The 16,412-nt window shown below is 38.6% G+C and overlaps 2 protein-coding genes across 4 annotated transcripts in view; one reads left to right on the plus strand and one right to left on the minus strand.

Annotated features, from left to right (window-relative positions):
- Window positions 1-1,560: 1,560 nt before the first annotated feature.
- Window positions 1,561-8,254, minus strand: FKBP14 (FKBP prolyl isomerase 14). 2 transcript variants are annotated; one of them, XM_063303832.1, is made up of 5 exons: window positions 8,042-8,254; window positions 7,425-7,673; window positions 5,200-5,351; window positions 3,436-3,563; window positions 1,561-1,983 (listed from the first exon to the last, which is right to left on the minus strand). In XM_063303832.1, exons 2-5 carry the CDS (start codon window positions 7,613-7,615, stop codon window positions 1,825-1,827), a joined length of 630 nt encoding a protein of 209 aa, XP_063159902.1. In that variant the 5' UTR covers window positions 7,616-7,673; window positions 8,042-8,254; the 3' UTR covers window positions 1,561-1,824. The 2 variants fall into 2 exon arrangements, with proteins under 2 accessions (XP_063159902.1, XP_063159903.1); XM_063303833.1 differs by lacking the exon at window positions 8,042-8,254 and adding an exon at window positions 7,895-8,003.
- A 268-nt stretch (window positions 8,255-8,522) lies between these two features.
- PLEKHA8 (pleckstrin homology domain containing A8) overlaps window positions 8,523-16,412 on the plus strand; it is a 34,093-nt gene continuing 26,203 nt past the window's right edge. For both annotated transcript variants that reach the window (XM_063303834.1, XM_063303835.1), the window contains exon 1: window positions 8,523-8,700. In XM_063303834.1, coding sequence (XP_063159904.1) covers window positions 8,681-8,700 — 20 coding nt within the window. In that variant the 5' untranslated portion in view covers window positions 8,523-8,680. The remainder of the gene's footprint in view (window positions 8,701-16,412) is intronic.

Below are 16,412 nucleotides of genomic sequence, written 5' to 3' on the forward strand. Positions count from 1 at the left end.
TAAAGCATTCAGGTATGGTGACTATAAGATTCTGACTGGATTATAGTGCTAAGCCATGACTTATTTAAACTATGGCTGGTTGAAAACATCACAACTGTTGTGGTGCACATAGTATATTGACCACAGAAAGGCTTACAGCCTTTGGTGAATCAACATTCAGAAGTAAAAATAGTCAGCTTTGTACTTCCAAAAGTAAGCCACATAGATATACAGGTAGTCCTTGTTTAGCAACTGCCTCATTTAGCGACTGATGATAAAAAAGTACAACCAATCCTCACATTTACGACCTACACAGGTCTGTGAAGCAAAGGAAAGCTGAAGTAAGGTCATAAGCACAGTCGTGGTTTTGTTTAGTGACCACTTTGCTTAACAACTGAGTGGCTGCTCCCACTTGTGGTTGCTAAACAAGGACTACCTGCCATCTTGCTGGAGCCATTGAATTCCCCCAACTTGCAACAGAGCTACACTTACAGTAAGAGGCCAGAGAAATAAAAGTCCAATTTTGGAAATCTAAACTCCTCACATAGGGTAAGGGAGGAACTGAGTGATCAAAGCCCATATCACCTTGCAAGACCTAGTTGCCTTAAGAGGGGGGCTGCTCTTTTGATGAAGCCTAACTCAAGTTATTGAGATAGACAGACAGAAGACAGAAAGTAGACTGCCTGCTATAGGTAATACCACCCACCCCAATGTATAGAGGGAAGCAGAGATGGTTCTCATACCAGTAGGATTTAATACCGGAACACAACTTTTCCCACTGGTACATAGGAAAAGGAAATTTGGAAGCACACATCATACTAAGTGAAAAAGTGGCTTGGTTTTGCTTAGCCTATTGTGCAAATCCAGCTAACTAATTTCTTCAGTGAACCATGTTGAAAGAAACCATGCCTTACAAAAAACCAATAAACCTACACTAATTTTTCAAAACAGAGATCTACAGATTTGGAAGGCAGATAAAATATCTTGAACTCAATTGGCAATTCAGCTCCAGTTCTAAAGGACTGTACTTGATTTGTGTACAGGAGAGAAAATCTTGCTAAGCTACAATTCTGAGATCTATTGGGTTTTAAGTAGGTCTTGGACAGGGCATTAGGACCCAAGAACCAATGCCCTCCTTAACTGCTTCCATTCTGTTGAGCTGGTGAAAAGAAAAAGGTGGTTTCTTTTATATTATTAAAAAAGAAAGCAAAGAACAAGCATATTTACAAATTAAATTAAATATCAAATGTTATTTTTCTCTATATGATAAATAGGTTATTTCTGATTAGGATAGGCTAGCTTCTGCAAGTACACTAAAACAGAATTCTACCGTAAGACCTTAAGTTACTTTATATGAGACACTGTAATCTCCTCGAGTGCAACGGTTTATCTTTCTACAAAGGAAAGTTACTGATAAAGCAGGCCTTTGGTCCTGTATAAACTCTACAAACAATGAGACCTACTAGCACACTGACAACTATCATTTAAAATATTAAGAGTCTTTTTGCAGAGCACAGAAATTAAATGCTTAAACAAGAGGTGTATTCACAATAAATACAACAACTTCAAACAGCGCTGGAGTGTATTTTCAGTAATATTTATTGTTGGAAATGGTTTAGTTCTTAAATACACAATAATGCTTCCATCTGAATAAAAACCTTAAAATATTTCAGTCCTATATCTAAACACTGTAACATTTGGTATCAGAAATACCTTTTGTAGAAAAATAGGCATTGTAATTTATGCACACACTGATGAGTAACATAGCTCCAAAACCAAAAGGGGAAAAAAATGTCAGTTTCACAAGTTGTTGCTTTTCTTGCATTTCAATTATTTCAGAGCACTTCATAGCTCATCATGCTTGTAAACAAATTCTCTTGCAGATATAAAGCCATCACTGTCCTCATCTTCTTTATTAAATATGTCCTCAACCAAAGTATTGTGGTGACTTGCATTAATTGGCGCACCATGTCTTTCAAATTCCTTCTCCAAATACATTTTTACCTTTGAGACAAAAAAGACCATATTTTAATATATAATCAGCTCTTTGGATGCTTAGAAGGAATGAGAAGAGGGGAGACCAGCATTAAATGGCCTCCTCATTTGATTCAGAATAGATCTTATTTGTTTGTTTACTTAATCAAATTTATTATGGCCACCCACTCCAGAAAACTCTGGGCAGCTTACAAAATCAAATAATTTAAAACAGTTAAAAATACATAAAATGGCTGCCCAGAGTAAAAACAACCATAGCAATAAAAACACAACACAAAACCTGGTAGGGGCTACACAAACATAGTAGCCCTAAGCCTAGTAACATAGAAGATCTCATCAACTTCACTGAAACACAAAGATCTTTGTCTTCCTCTCAGCCCATTCACCCTTCCTTCATCTTTTTTTTTCCAATTTTATTTAGCAGAATATCAGCTCCAAAAATCTTGGTATCTTATGTGCAGTCAGTATTGCACGTAACACACTAAATGCTCAGTCATCATTTTTGAAAAAAAGCTTTCTGAAGCAAGTTTACTTCTTGATGATCCGTTCTTATTGTAATAAAATGTAGAAATATAGAAAGAAGTAACAACAGCCTGTTTGGATTTGTTATAATGAGATTAGTTGAAAATGAAACAAAAAATTCCAATCTCTCCTTAGGGCTGCACTAGAAAAAGAAAGTGGGACTATACAAATTCTGAAATTTAAATACGTAGGTTTAGGATACAGGCTAATAAGGCTATTAACTGCATTAGACCAACCAGACCAGGCAAGGAAAGTGCTGAAATGTGATTTAATGTATGTAATGAAAATATAACACATAGGATTCTTTGAGCATTTAATAATATCACATTTAAAAAATCCAGTTTTGGAGAAATATTTGGAGGGACTCCCGATATTCAGGTGAGGTACATATGGCCCATTCAATAGGCCACAAATAAACCACATTATGATTTAATGTGTGAGGCTAGACACACCTGCATCTTTTCCCATTAGAATCCACGATGAAAACTTTAGCTCTGCTTTTTCACTGAAATTCAAAACCACAGATGGGCCTTCAAGAGACGGTATGCCCAGATTTCTACAGAGAGGCCAAAGTTACTGAAGAACATTTCTGCAATATTCTTTGTGGCTTTACACAAATGTTGTCCCTTTGCTTGCTGGCCAAAAAAGCAGGGTGGACCTAATATAAAAGTAGATCCATATCTATTGTGTAATACAGGACTACAAATAGTTATCAAAAGTGCATACCCCAGTTCTTCATCCACCTAAACTCTCCCTCACCAATATACTCTGAATGCAGGAATAAATGTTCAGTCCTAATCCAGCCCATCTTGGAATGAAATTTTATTTACAGATACAAATTTTATTTAGAGACACCAAACCTGCATAAACAGAACTTCAAGGGAAGTAATAGCTTAGTTATCTTTTTCTGTAAACTGTAGAATGCATTAACTTATTTACCTCTTCTTTCGATAGCTTCCAATCATCATTAAGATCCATCTCTTGAAAGGACTCATGCGATCTTGGTCCATTTCTGATTTCTAAAAGGTCAATGTTGAAGATCAGTGTGCTTTCAGGTGGAATTTTTCCTACCAAAGAAATATATGGAGATCACATTAAGCATTATACTGAGAACATATGACTTATTTTGTTACCTACAGCTATACAAAGCATAGAAAGTTACATAACAGCTAACTAATTTAGAATGCAAATCTATGTACCCTCAATTAGAAGTTAGTCTCACTGAATGTTTCAACTGTATCAGAATTCCAGCTCTTAGACTTTAGCACACCTGAAGCCATCAGAATGGTGAAGACTAATCTCCTAATTACACTGCCTTATCAGAAGTACAGAAAGATATAAAAATTGATGCCCACAATTCAACAAATGTACACATTTTCTGTTTGTACCTCCACCCCATTTGGATTACTTAGAGATAATTATTTTATGTTTTGTTTCTGTAGTGTCAATCTTTGTAACACTGAGTATGGCCAGACTCAAAAAATGTGCGAACATACACCTGGGTTGATCTGAATAGAAAGAGATACAGTATTTCCATTTGTCCTATGAAAGTTAAGTGCAAGAAAAAAAGTGAGGACACAGAACTGGTTTCAATTCAAATTTAGTTTTTCTCTCCTACATTACTTCACACTTCCTATTTACAGCCTATGGGAATGGAGCCTAAATTAAGAAGAAAACCACTTTGTGTAACTCTGCTAGAAATATACTGTAGCCTGTTTCTTCTTTAAAAGTTTCATCAGCGCCTTAAACTGATTCTAACAAGCTACAGGGCAGAATGATTAGTAATAGCAAAACATACTAAGGGATCTTCTAGCATTTATATGTGTGCATGTATGTATATGTGTTTGTGTATATAGAGTGTGTGTGTGTATATATGAATGGCTTGTGTAATTTTTATTAGAATAAATTATACAGGATTACATTATCAGTTCATATTTAAGAAAATAGTTCTCTTTATATCAGTGGAAATAATCAAGTTAAAAGGAAATCAACCTACTTTAAATTTGGCCAATAGATGCCTTTGAATATACAATGGTATATCTGTGTGCAAAAGTCAGACCTTAATCCTGATCAAATACTATGTTTTATTGAATCCATAAGTGAACAGAAACTGACACAACCTTTGCATAATCCAAAGGTAAACACAACATCTCTCTGTAACTGTTAATGCATATTTTCTATTTAGATGGAATTGTTTACAGACTCAAAATAAGAAAATACTATATGTAGCAGGTACAAAAGTTTGGATATACTGGACTTTTGGTCAGCACTTTTTAGCATCTCCTTTGGCAGAAATAATGGCTTCCAAAAGTTTCCTGTAGCCAACTAAGAATCTGTCTGTTCTTGCATTTGGAATTTCCCCTCCCACTCTTTCTTGTGGAACTCTTCTAGCTCAAATGTCCTTTGTGTCTGAGATTTCCCCAAGATTTTCAGTAATATTCAAACCTCAGGCTTAGGAAGCCATGCCGAAACATGTTTCCTTTCTGAAAGCATCTCGCGATTGATTTGGAGGTATGTTTCAGATGGTTGTCTTCCCAAAATATTTTGAATCTGTAAGTACAGTAGCTGCCCATAAATAGTAAGTATGCATTAAAACACGCAGAAAGATGTTGTGCTTTCCATGCAATTGTATATGATTATATAAGCTGGGTAAGGAGATAAATATTAGTTGCATATATGATTTTATGAACCTGAAAGTATTACCTTTCCCTTCTTTTCCATAACCCAGGGATGGAGGAACTGTTAATTTGCGTTTCTCTCCTACACACATCTGTGTCAAACCTTTATCCCAGCCTTGGATAACTTCCTTTATACCAAGAGTAAACCATGTTGGTTGGCCATTGTTATGCTTGTGGCTGAAACAAAGAAAACATTCAGTTAGGGCACCCAGTTGGAAAGAGTCCTCTTGCTGGATCAGACCACAGATTTAGTATTTCATATTCTGTTCTCAAAGGCTAATGACAGGCCGCTCCAAACGTCATCCTATTTTTCCTAGTAATCCAAATGGCAACTAGAATTACAGGGTACTATGGGTAATTTCCCAGAACAAGCCAGGCTGAGGAATGTGAAGGTCTCCAGATGTTGCTCAACTAAACTCTCAGCAGCCTTGCTAAGTGTGGCTGTAGGAGTTGTAATTCGACAACTTCTGGAGGGCCCTAGCCCCGTTTTAAAACATACATATGAAAAAGAGACTGCGAAAGGAGACAGATTTTAGAACTTTTGTCCTGATTTAGCAATTGAAGCTATTAGTAATAACACAACACAAACAAAACTAAGTAGCTTATTATATTTGCACTAACTGAAATCTAGGGCTATAGTGACAATCAGTTGCTTAAAAGTATCATATCAGGAATTTTAGAACTTTGCATTATCGCAATCTCCCTACATGATGAATTGGAAGGAGGGAAAATCACAAAAACGCATTTAATTTGATTAACATTCATTCTGTATATCAAATGAAACAGTGACAGAAACAACTTCATAAAATAAAGCAAGTTCATTGGAGATTTAAAAAATCGCCCCCAAATCCCTAATAAGGATGAGCTTGCACATCCTTATTGCATAATTGCATAATTCCTGAAACCTGGCCTTCATTTTTGAGACAACCACTCTCATTCCTCATTTATTTTCTAATCAGTAATTGTTCTTTATAGCAGCAACTTCAAAAAAAACCCCTGACTCTTCTCATTCTCTGTATTCCTTTTGTACAGTAATATTCAAGGAGAGACATTGCTGGGAATTCAGAGTGTCAGAAGAGACATCAGCTCAATAGTAACACATAGTAGCTATAAATTTAATAAGTTTCTGTTATCCATCTGTTCAATTAATGGATAAAAGTACAGAATGTCACTAATACATATAGATGCTCCAGAAACTATGGGCATACTACCACTCATCACACCAGCAGAGATGCCAGAGGCAGGCAATATTTTTGACCAAAGCTGAACCCAATTACCAGCAGTCAGTGTCAACAGATTGTAAATAGACACAACAGCTTGCCACATAATTAAAAGATGTCAAAATGCAGAAGTGCCTTTTGTCCATTTCATTTGTATTAAAACCTCAAGTCTACAAAATACACTATGCTTTAATCAAAGAAAGTTACAAGAGTTAAGAGATTCAGTGATAGATTTTAACAGATAAATTTAAACATCTTGTAAAATAACTAGATATACAAGCAAAAAGTCATTTCAGAATAATATTTTATAACAATCTAAAGAATACAATATACTTGGTAGTTCATAGAATTCTTGTGCCTCTCCTAAGGAAGAGCAGCAGATAGAAAACTGATTTGTAAGCTGAATAATAGTCAAAATTGACATTATGCCTGAAGCAAACTTAAAAAAAACAACGACCCCCTCTACATTACTCACACCCCCCAGGGGTTATGATCCATAAACTGAGAACACCTGTATTATACTAATTTATAGTTAAATTTACAACAGCATGATGGGCCCTAAAAGAGGAGGAGAAAGACAGCTCTTACTGAAGTTAACCAGAACTTTGCTGTAAGAATGGCTCTGCTTATGATTTATAAACAAAAGAAATGTTGAAGTGCTCTTATCTAAAGGAAAATCTCACCATTCAGGAATAAGAAAGTGTGTGCAATAATATCAATAGTTATGACCCAACTGAGAATAAATCCACAATATCCTATTGGTCCAATATCCTATAATAAGGCCCCCTTCTTTCCAGCTAAGAATACATCATACATTTTGATTATGCATCATAAGAATGTGCCACTTTTTCTGGCCCAGGACTACAGCTGACCTTGAGTGGTGTGTTAAAAGGGCCACATTCCAGAGAGTAATGAGAAAAGCTGAGGCATCTTCCGCTATTCTAAATACTGTTTCCATTCACACATCGCACTGAGCCAAAAATGTGATTTGCTTGGTTACTGTGTCCCAATTTGTAGAGGAGATACTCACGTGGAATGAAAGAGTGAGCCATCTTTCTTTAAATATCCCTCATAGTGCACCAACATCATGTCTCCAAACTTGGTCTTCCTTCTGCAAATGAAAGGTTTATGAAGGACGTCGATCTTGACTTCTGGTTCTGGAATGAGAGCGCCGGTCACCAAAGCCACGGTCCCAAAGAGAATCCAAAAGGTGCCTTCCATTCTGGTTACTTGAACGATGTGTTTTTCACCGGTTGAAAAGCAACCCGCATGATCTTACCTGCGCATGGCCATTAAGAAAAAAATTATCCAGCGATACCCAAATAAGGACCACACATTGCTAAAAAATGATCCAAGATCACTTAAAAAAACAACTTCTAAAGTATATTGTGTTTTTTAGCGTGCTTTTCCCACTGAAATTGCACCTTCTGGGAGTCCCACTTCACAGGACTTTACAACGCCAGCCGCTGCAATAAAGGCGGAGATGGAAAAGGCGCTAACCGCTGAGTCCAGCTTCCTCCCAGTCTCCGTATCTCACCAGCCTTCAGTCCCACTCCCCAAATCCGCAGACGTGGCAAATATGCCCTTAAAACCCGCGGAAACGCAGGCAAGCCTCCACCCAGCACTCGTATCCATTTATTGCCCCACCTCTCCTCTCTCCCTCTCCATTCTGGTTGGCTCGGCGTGAGGGCCGGGCTTGAACGCCAGCCGCCCCATTGGGAAGCTGGTGAATTCATATGCAGAAAAAAAAAAAACGGCAAGGAAGCTCCCATCGCCGAGCAGCGATTGGTCTCCCAAAAATTCTAGCGAGAGAACGCCGCGCATACATTTCGGAATCCCTCAACACAATACAGCCGGCTTCGGAGTGCCATCATAGGCTGACGCCACGCATGGAACTGGGTTCTCATTGGCTCCCAAGAACTCATCTGCTCTCTTGGTGTTCTAGCCACGCCCTTTCTCTAATCACATGTAAACTTTGCATTCAGAAACGCATTTACGTTACTCTTCGGAGCGGACAAAGCCCATGGCTGTAATGAAACCTGCATTTCTACTCTAGTAGCGTAAAGCTAACTGGTTGGCTGGTAGGGTGGGGCGGGGGGAATAGGGCGGGGAAGGAGACAGGGAGGCGGGCCGGACTTCTGCCAGCCTCAGGATGGCCTTGGCTGTCCGTGCTTCAGCTGTGGGGCTGAGAGCTTAAAAGTTTCCCGGGGGAAGGCCAGGGTTTCCCCTGTCCCAAGCAGATCTGGATGGGGGGGACCTTGTCATCATGGAGGGGGTACTATACAAATGGACCAACTATCTAAGCGGTGAGTATAGCCTGGTCCTGCCCTGTCTTTCCTCATTGACCCGCTTAATTTGGGCCATCTCGGCCAATCCTGCTCATGATCTTGAAGCCGGGTACTGTCCCGGATGCCTGATTTAGATACTCCTGGCTGATGGAGGTCCTAAGCTTTACGAAGGCCTGGGGGCAGGAGTGTGGGCTCTGCTGCTTTGCTCTGGAGTACAGTACCGGGGACCCTGCTCAGGAGCTCAGTACTGTAAATGCCTTGCATGCCATGGCTTTCAAGTTCAAGTCCTGAAACGGGAGGAGGTGCTGGGGACCATGGAAATGCTGCCCCTAACAGGTGGAAGAACTGGCCAAAAAAAAAAAAGGACAGAGCACCCCATCTGATTTAAGCAAAAAAGGGGGGGAAAGCACCATTTGACAAGTTTTTTTTTCTAGTATCTGCCTATGTAGTTGGAATATAAAACCAAAGATATATAGTGTTGTCAATATAGTAAATGATAAGTGATTAACATTTACTGTTTTTACTAAGCTCCTCTTTTAAAAAGTAGACAAATCAGGGAGAGTTTTTTATGAATTATGTAAATGCCTTTTCTTCTCCAGGTTAGGTAGTTCAAGCTCTCTTCATAGGACAAATCCTATGAGACTAGCTTCTAATGTCCTGATCGTCCTCATTGCTCATTTCTGAACCAGTTTCTCTGTGGCTTTCTTATAGTTGTTGTTGTTCAGTCATTAAGTCGTGTCCGACTCTTCGTGACCCCATGGACCATAGCACGCCAGGCCTTCCTGTCCTCCACTGTCTTCCAGAGTTTACTCAATTCATGTTCATTGCATTGGTGATGCTATCTAACCATCTCATCTTCTGCTGTCCCCTTTTCCTTTTGCCCTCAGTCTTTCCTAGCATCAGGGTCTTTTCCAGTGAGTCCTCTCTTCACAATAGGTGGCCAAAGTATTTGAGCTTCAGCTTCAGTATCTGTCCTTCCAATGAACAGTCAGGGCTGATTTCCTGTAGGATTGACTGATTTGACCTCCTTGCAGTCCAACGGATTCTTCTCCAGCACCACAGTTCAAAAGGATCAATTATTTGGTGCTCAGCCTTCCTTATGGTCCAACTCTCACAGCCATACATTACTACTGGGAAAAACCATAGCTTTGATTATATGGACCTTTGTCGGCAAGGTGATGTCTCTGCTTTTTAATATGCTGTCTAGGTTTGCCATAGCTTTCCTCCCAAGGAGCAAGCGTCTTTTAATTTCATGGCTGCAGTCACCATCTGCATTGATCTTGGAGCCCAAGAAAATAAAATCTGTCACTGCTTCCATTTCTTCCCCTTCTGTTTGCCAGGAAGTGATGGGACCAGATACCATGATCTTAGTTTTTTTAATGTTGAGTTTCAAGCCAGCTTTTGCACTCTCCTCTTTCACCCTCATCAAGAGGCTTTTTAGTTCCTCTTCACTTTCTGCCATTAGGGTGGTATCGTCTGCATATCTGAGGTTGTTGATATTTCTCCCAGCAATCTTAATTCCGGCTTGTGATTCATCCAGCCTGGCATTTCTCATGATGTACTCTGCATATAAGTTAAATAAGCAGGGTGACAAAATACAGCCTCGTTGTACTCCATTCCTAATTTTGAACCAATCGGTTGTTCCATGTCTGGTTCTAACTGTTGCTTCCTGACCCGCATACAGGTTTCTCGGGAGAAAGGTAAGGTGGTCCGGTACTCCCATCTCTTTAAGAATTTGCCACAGTTTGTTGTGATCCACACAATCAAAGGCTTTAGCGTAGTCAGTGAAGCAGAAGTAGATGTTTTTCTGGAACTCTCTTGCTTTTTCCATGATCCAGCATATGTTGGCAATTTGATCTCTAGTTCCTCTGCCTCTTCAAAACCCAGCTTGTACTTTTGGTAGTTCTCGGTTCATATATTACTGAAGCCTAGCTTGTAGGATTTTGAGCATAACCTTGCTAGCATGTGAAATGAGTGCAATTGTGTGGTAGTTTGAACATCTCCGCTAGCTTTGTTGTTAGTAATGCTTCCTAAAGCCCACTTGACTACGCTCTCTAGGATGTCCGGCTCAAGGTCAGTGACCACACCATTGTGGTTATCAGGGACATTAAGATCTTCCTTGTATAGTTCTTCTGTATATTCTTGCCACCTCTTCTTAATCTCTTTTGCTTCTGTTAGGTCCCTGCCTTTTTTGTCCTTTATTGTGCCCATGTTTGCACAAAACATTCCCTTGATATCTCCAATTTTCTTGAAGAGATCTCTAGTCTTCCCCATTCTATTGTTTTCTTTGATTTCTTTGCATTGCTCATCTAAAAAGGCCTTATCTCTCCTTGTTATTCTCTGGAAATCTGCATACAGTTGGTTATATCTTTTTCTTTCTCCCTTGCTTTTCACTTTCCTTCTTTCCTCAGCTATTTGTAAAGCCTCATCAGACAGCCACTTTGTTTTCTTGCATTTCTTTTTCTTTGGGATGGTTTTAGTTGCTGCCTCCTGTACAATGTTACAAACCTCCGTCCATAGTTCTTCAGGTACTCTGTCTACCAGATCTAGTCCCTTAAATCTATTTATCACCTCCACTATATATTCATAAGGGATATGATTTAGGTCATACCTGAATGGTCTAGTGGTTTTCCCTACTTTCTTCAATTTAAGCCTAAATTTTGCAATAAGAAGCTCATGATCTGAGCCACAGTCAACTCCAGGTCTTGTTTTTACTGACTGTATAGAGCTGCTCCATCTTTGGCTGCGAAATACATAATCAATCTGATTTCGGTATTGACCATCTGGTGATGTCCATGTGTAGAGTTGACTCTTATGTTGTTGGAAAAAGTGTTTGCTATGACCAGCGTGTTCTCTTGACAAAACTCAATTAGCATTTGCCCTGCTTCATTTTGTATTCCAAGGCCGAACTTGCCTGTTATTCTGGTTATTTCTTGACTTCCTGCTTTAGCATTTCAATCCCCTATGATGAGAAGGACATCTTTTTTTGGTGTTAGTTCTAGAAGGTGTTGTAGGTCTTCATAGAACTGGTCAACTTCAGCTTCTTCAGCATCAGTGGTTGGGGCGTAGACTTGGATAACTGTGATGTTGAACGGTTTGCCTTGGATTCAAACTGAGATCATTCTGTTGTTTCTGAGGTTGTACACAGTACTGCTTTTCCCACTCTTTTATTGACTATGAGGCCTACTCCATTTCTTCTAAGGGTTTCTTGCCCACAGTAGTAGATATAATGGTCACCTGAATTAAATTCGCCCTTTCCCATCCATTGTACTTCACTGATTCCCAAGATGTCTGTGTTCAATCTTTCCATCTCATATTTGACCACATCCAGCTTACCTTGATTCATAGAGCTTACATTCCAGGTTCCTATGCAATATTGTTCTTTACAGCATGGGACTTTCCTTTCACTTTCACTTCCACTTCCACTTCCAGACACGTCCACAACTGAGCGTCCTTTCGGCTTTGGCCCAGCCGCTTCACTCTTTCTGGAGCTACTCATAATTGCTCTCCGCTCTTCCCCAGTAGCATGTTGAACACTTTCCAACCTGAGGGGCTCATCTTCTGGCATCATATCTTTTAGCCTTTTGATACTGTCCATGGGGTTCTTATAGTACTATGCCAAAATCCTGATCTGAGGACAAAACTTTGTGGCCCTCTGCTTGATATCTCCCTCTAGTTTCATGAGAAACTACTAACACGCAACCTATGAATACTATTTTGAGCAAGCTATGTATCCACTTATTTGTGGTTCTATCCAGCCCACACTTAATTTGCTTGCTAATCAGAATGCCTCTCTCAGTTGCTTTGTTGAAATCTGGATAATAACATTCATTTCATTTTGATCAAAGAACAGATTATTCAGAAAAATCAGATTAAAGAAAAGTAAATTTAAACAGAATCAAATAGAGGAGTAAATAAAGAATGGCACTTATCAGGCTTGTTCTAATTAATTTTTTTTAAAGTTATACCACAATATAATCACGGAAGGACTTTTACAGCTCTCCTAGTGATCTCAGGAAAGCTGGCTCTATTATGTTTACATCCTCCATGCAATCTTCTAAGGAAGTTGCCTAATCAAAAAATGAGATGAAGTTAGCCTGACAAGGTTTATACTGACTTTTCCATGTTGACTTTGATACTTAGGGCATTGCTTTCAGTGCTTATAGGTCAGTCATTTTCTCTAGAATCTTCTGGATGAGACTGATTTTAATACCCTGGATCCTCTTTTTCAGCCTTTTTGATAATAGAGATTTTCCTTCCTTCCTCCAGTTATCTGGTTTTTCACCAGTTCTCCAGAGGTTCTCAGGACTAATACATGTAAATTCCCACAGACCTTCAATGGCTTAAGATGCAGTGCATCTGGCCTTATAGATTTAAACTCATTCAAAGTGGATAGAAAGTCCTTGAGCATTTTTATCAATTTAAAATGTCAGTCCTACCCCTTATCCTGATCTGCACAATTGCTTCATGGAAGAAATGGTGTCTTGTTGGAGGAAGTTTGAGCCAACCGAGAAATTAAGAAATTCTAAGTTTTCTTTGTTACTAGTTAGCATTTTGACATTATTATTGAGCAGATAGTATATTGTTTTCCTTTTATTTTAAATATTTCTAAATAAACCCTTTTTGTTGTTCTTAGCATCTTTCACTAACTTCAGTTCATTCCCAATTTTAACTTTCCCAATGCCATCTTTGCAGTTTGGGACTAGTTTTAAGTAGTCTTCCTTAGTGATCTATCCCGGTTTCCATCTTGTGTTTGTATCCTTTATTATTTCCAGAACTTTATGAAACTTTTGTGCATCTTCTTCTGCTGTCCTTCATTTTTTTACTGAAAGGAATTTTAAGTTAGCTTCTCATGCAATGAAAGCCTATTTACCATTGTTTTGGCTTTATTTAAATTGGTTAAAATTTTTAGTCTAAGGTATGTGGTTTGACTGAACTCAGCTTTTCATGGTGTGATCATTCTCGCTTGAGTTGTGGGGGAGGGGGGTTACACTGCCTATTTTTTTAAAGGACTGATCTTACAATCTTGAACAAATATACACTTTGCTCTAAAAATATTTATTTACATTGTAAATACAATGTAGAATGCAAAGGGAATGAATTTAGTGTGTGCTAGAAGCAGCAATGGAAGTCTGAGTGAAGGTCCAGAATAAGGGTTGGTATATGCAAGTAAATGCAAAAGGATCGTCCTCTATCAGTGAAATGTTTCCTAAAATAATTTCTTTTTCGCTAAAGCATCTTTATTCTTTTATCGACAACCATAAAATCTGAAAATGTTTTAAAATGAAAGCCTTTGTCCTTAAAACAAACTTCTACTTACTTTATTGTCACTCAGAAATAATACTCTACTAAACTCAGTAGAGGGTGCTTCCAAATAAGTATGCCAGGGGGTATGACAAAGCAGTATTCTCAGCCGCTGAATGAGTGGAATAGAAGGATTGAAGCCAGTTTAAGCTGCAAATCTAATATAGAGGCTTTATAGTAATAAGAGCTGTTGGGTAGCAAAACTTGCTTTTCAATAAGTCAACATACAGTACTTAAGAACGCATTTATCAATGTGTCTGACAAAGATCCAAAGCAATTCTGTGGATCAAATATGAAATATGTGTAAGGGATTGGTGTACTCATACAGGAGTGGAAGGGTGGATTCATCAACATTAAAATTTGGGAAGATTCACGGTAACATTATTCTATAGTAAGGTGCTAGGAAGATCTAGAGTGTAGTTCACTTTTATAGTTCATGTCACATGCATTTTGTCTGAACTCTGATTTCTGATGAATCACGTCTGAGTCATGGCTTCTGCTTCGGTTCATACTTGATCTTTTTTCTATGTTTGAATTTTTATTCGTTTTCATAAAGCTCATTGCAGTTCACATTGGAAAAAAGTGCCTATCTTTTAAAAATGATTCTAAATTAGAAACAGAACTCAAACATTATTAATACTTGGTCATGATACCTGCAGGAGATTCCTAAAAATTTACATAATGAGTCTAGAACCTGTGGTCCTCCAGTAACTGTTGATCTATAGTTCCCATCAGCTTTATCCATCTTGGCAGATGGTGATGAATGCTGAGAGTTATAATTCGGTAATATTTTGAGCAACACAGGTTTAAATCAGTTTCAAACATGTTCAGTAGCAATTATATGATTATAAGGTTTCTTTTCTCCAAGAGAGTTGTGAACAGAGGCATTTACAGGGTGGGTCAAAGGGGCCAAATGTCAAAAGCAGTGTCATGCTTACATAATGCAAATTCTATCCCTTTTGTATATGTGTCCTGCTGTTGCATGCATGGATAAAAAGAATGGCACTTACATTGCAATTACAATGTGGATGCCTCTGCTATGTGTGCTTGTATGTTTATGCATGTATATTAGAAGTGCATTCATTAGAAGTATAGTTGGGATTAGAAAAACTACTTTCTTTTGTATTCAGAATGTAAATTGCATTCATATTATGCAATTTATAACATATAAATTATAACTATAACAGCCTTCTGTGGCGCAGAGTGGTAGGCGGCAGTATTGCAACTGAAGCTCTCCCCATGACCCAAGTTCGATCCCAGCAGAAGCTGGATTCTCGGGTAGCCGTCTCAGGTCGACTCAGCCTTCCATCCCTCCAGGGTCAGTGAATTGAGTACCCAGCTTGCTGGGGAAGGTGACAACTGGGGAAGGCAATGGCAAACCATCCTGCTATAGTCTGCCAAGAAAACGTCATGAAAGCGGTGTCAGACATGACTCAGTGCTTGCACAGGGGACCCTTCACCTTTCACATATTATGTTAATCCTCTCTCTTATATGGTGGCTTCTTATCAAGCTCTTCAATCCTGGAACTTTAGCACCTGATGGAACAATTTTTCTCTTATGTTCTTACTTATACCTTAAGATCATTCATAGACACTCTTCATGAAATGGTCCTCTTCTTCTTCACATGTTAAGCATGTGTATATATATTTCTAATTGACAAGGAGGATAGTGAAGTAGTGAATAGCTTCTCTCTATTAGGATCAACCATCAACAGTAAAGGAACCAGCAGTCAAAAAATACGCCACAGACTAGCAGTTGGCAGAGAAACCATGAGGGTCTTGGAAAAGATATTCAGATGCCGTGATGTCTCTATACCTACAAAGATCAGAATTGTCCAAGCCATGGTATTCCCTGTGATACTCTATGGAAGTGAAATTTGGACTTTGAAGAAGCAAGATAAGACTATTGTTGCTTTTGAACGGTTGGTATTGGAGAAGACTCCTGAGAATACCGTGGACAGCCACGTAAACAAAGAAATAGATCATCAAACAAATCAATCCAGAGGTCTCACTCGAGGCTAAATGACCAGGCTCAAATTATCCTACTTTGGACACATTATGTGAAAACCTAGCTCTCTGGAGAAGGCTCTAATGCTAGGAAAGATGGAAGGAAAGAGAAGAAGAGGACAACCAGCAGTAAGGTGGATAGAGTCAAGTTACAGTGACAGCAAGTGCACCTTTGGAAGACCTGAAAGACCAGGTTAGAGACAGATCATCATGGAGAAAAATCTATCTATGTGGTTGCTAAGAGTCGACACCTAACTTAATGGCACCTAACTAATCAATTCATCATTAATTCTAAAGATGTCACAAGCATCCTTCATATAGAATAAGTCTTAATTAAAATTCAATTTTAAATACCATATTGTAAACTAATTGAATTATCCAATTAACACTTTAAAGCCTTGGGGAAATCCAGAAAAGTA

This window comes from Candoia aspera, chromosome 4 (assembly GCF_035149785.1).
Source record: "Candoia aspera isolate rCanAsp1 chromosome 4, rCanAsp1.hap2, whole genome shotgun sequence".
Taxonomy (NCBI): domain Eukaryota; kingdom Metazoa; phylum Chordata; class Lepidosauria; order Squamata; family Boidae; genus Candoia; species Candoia aspera.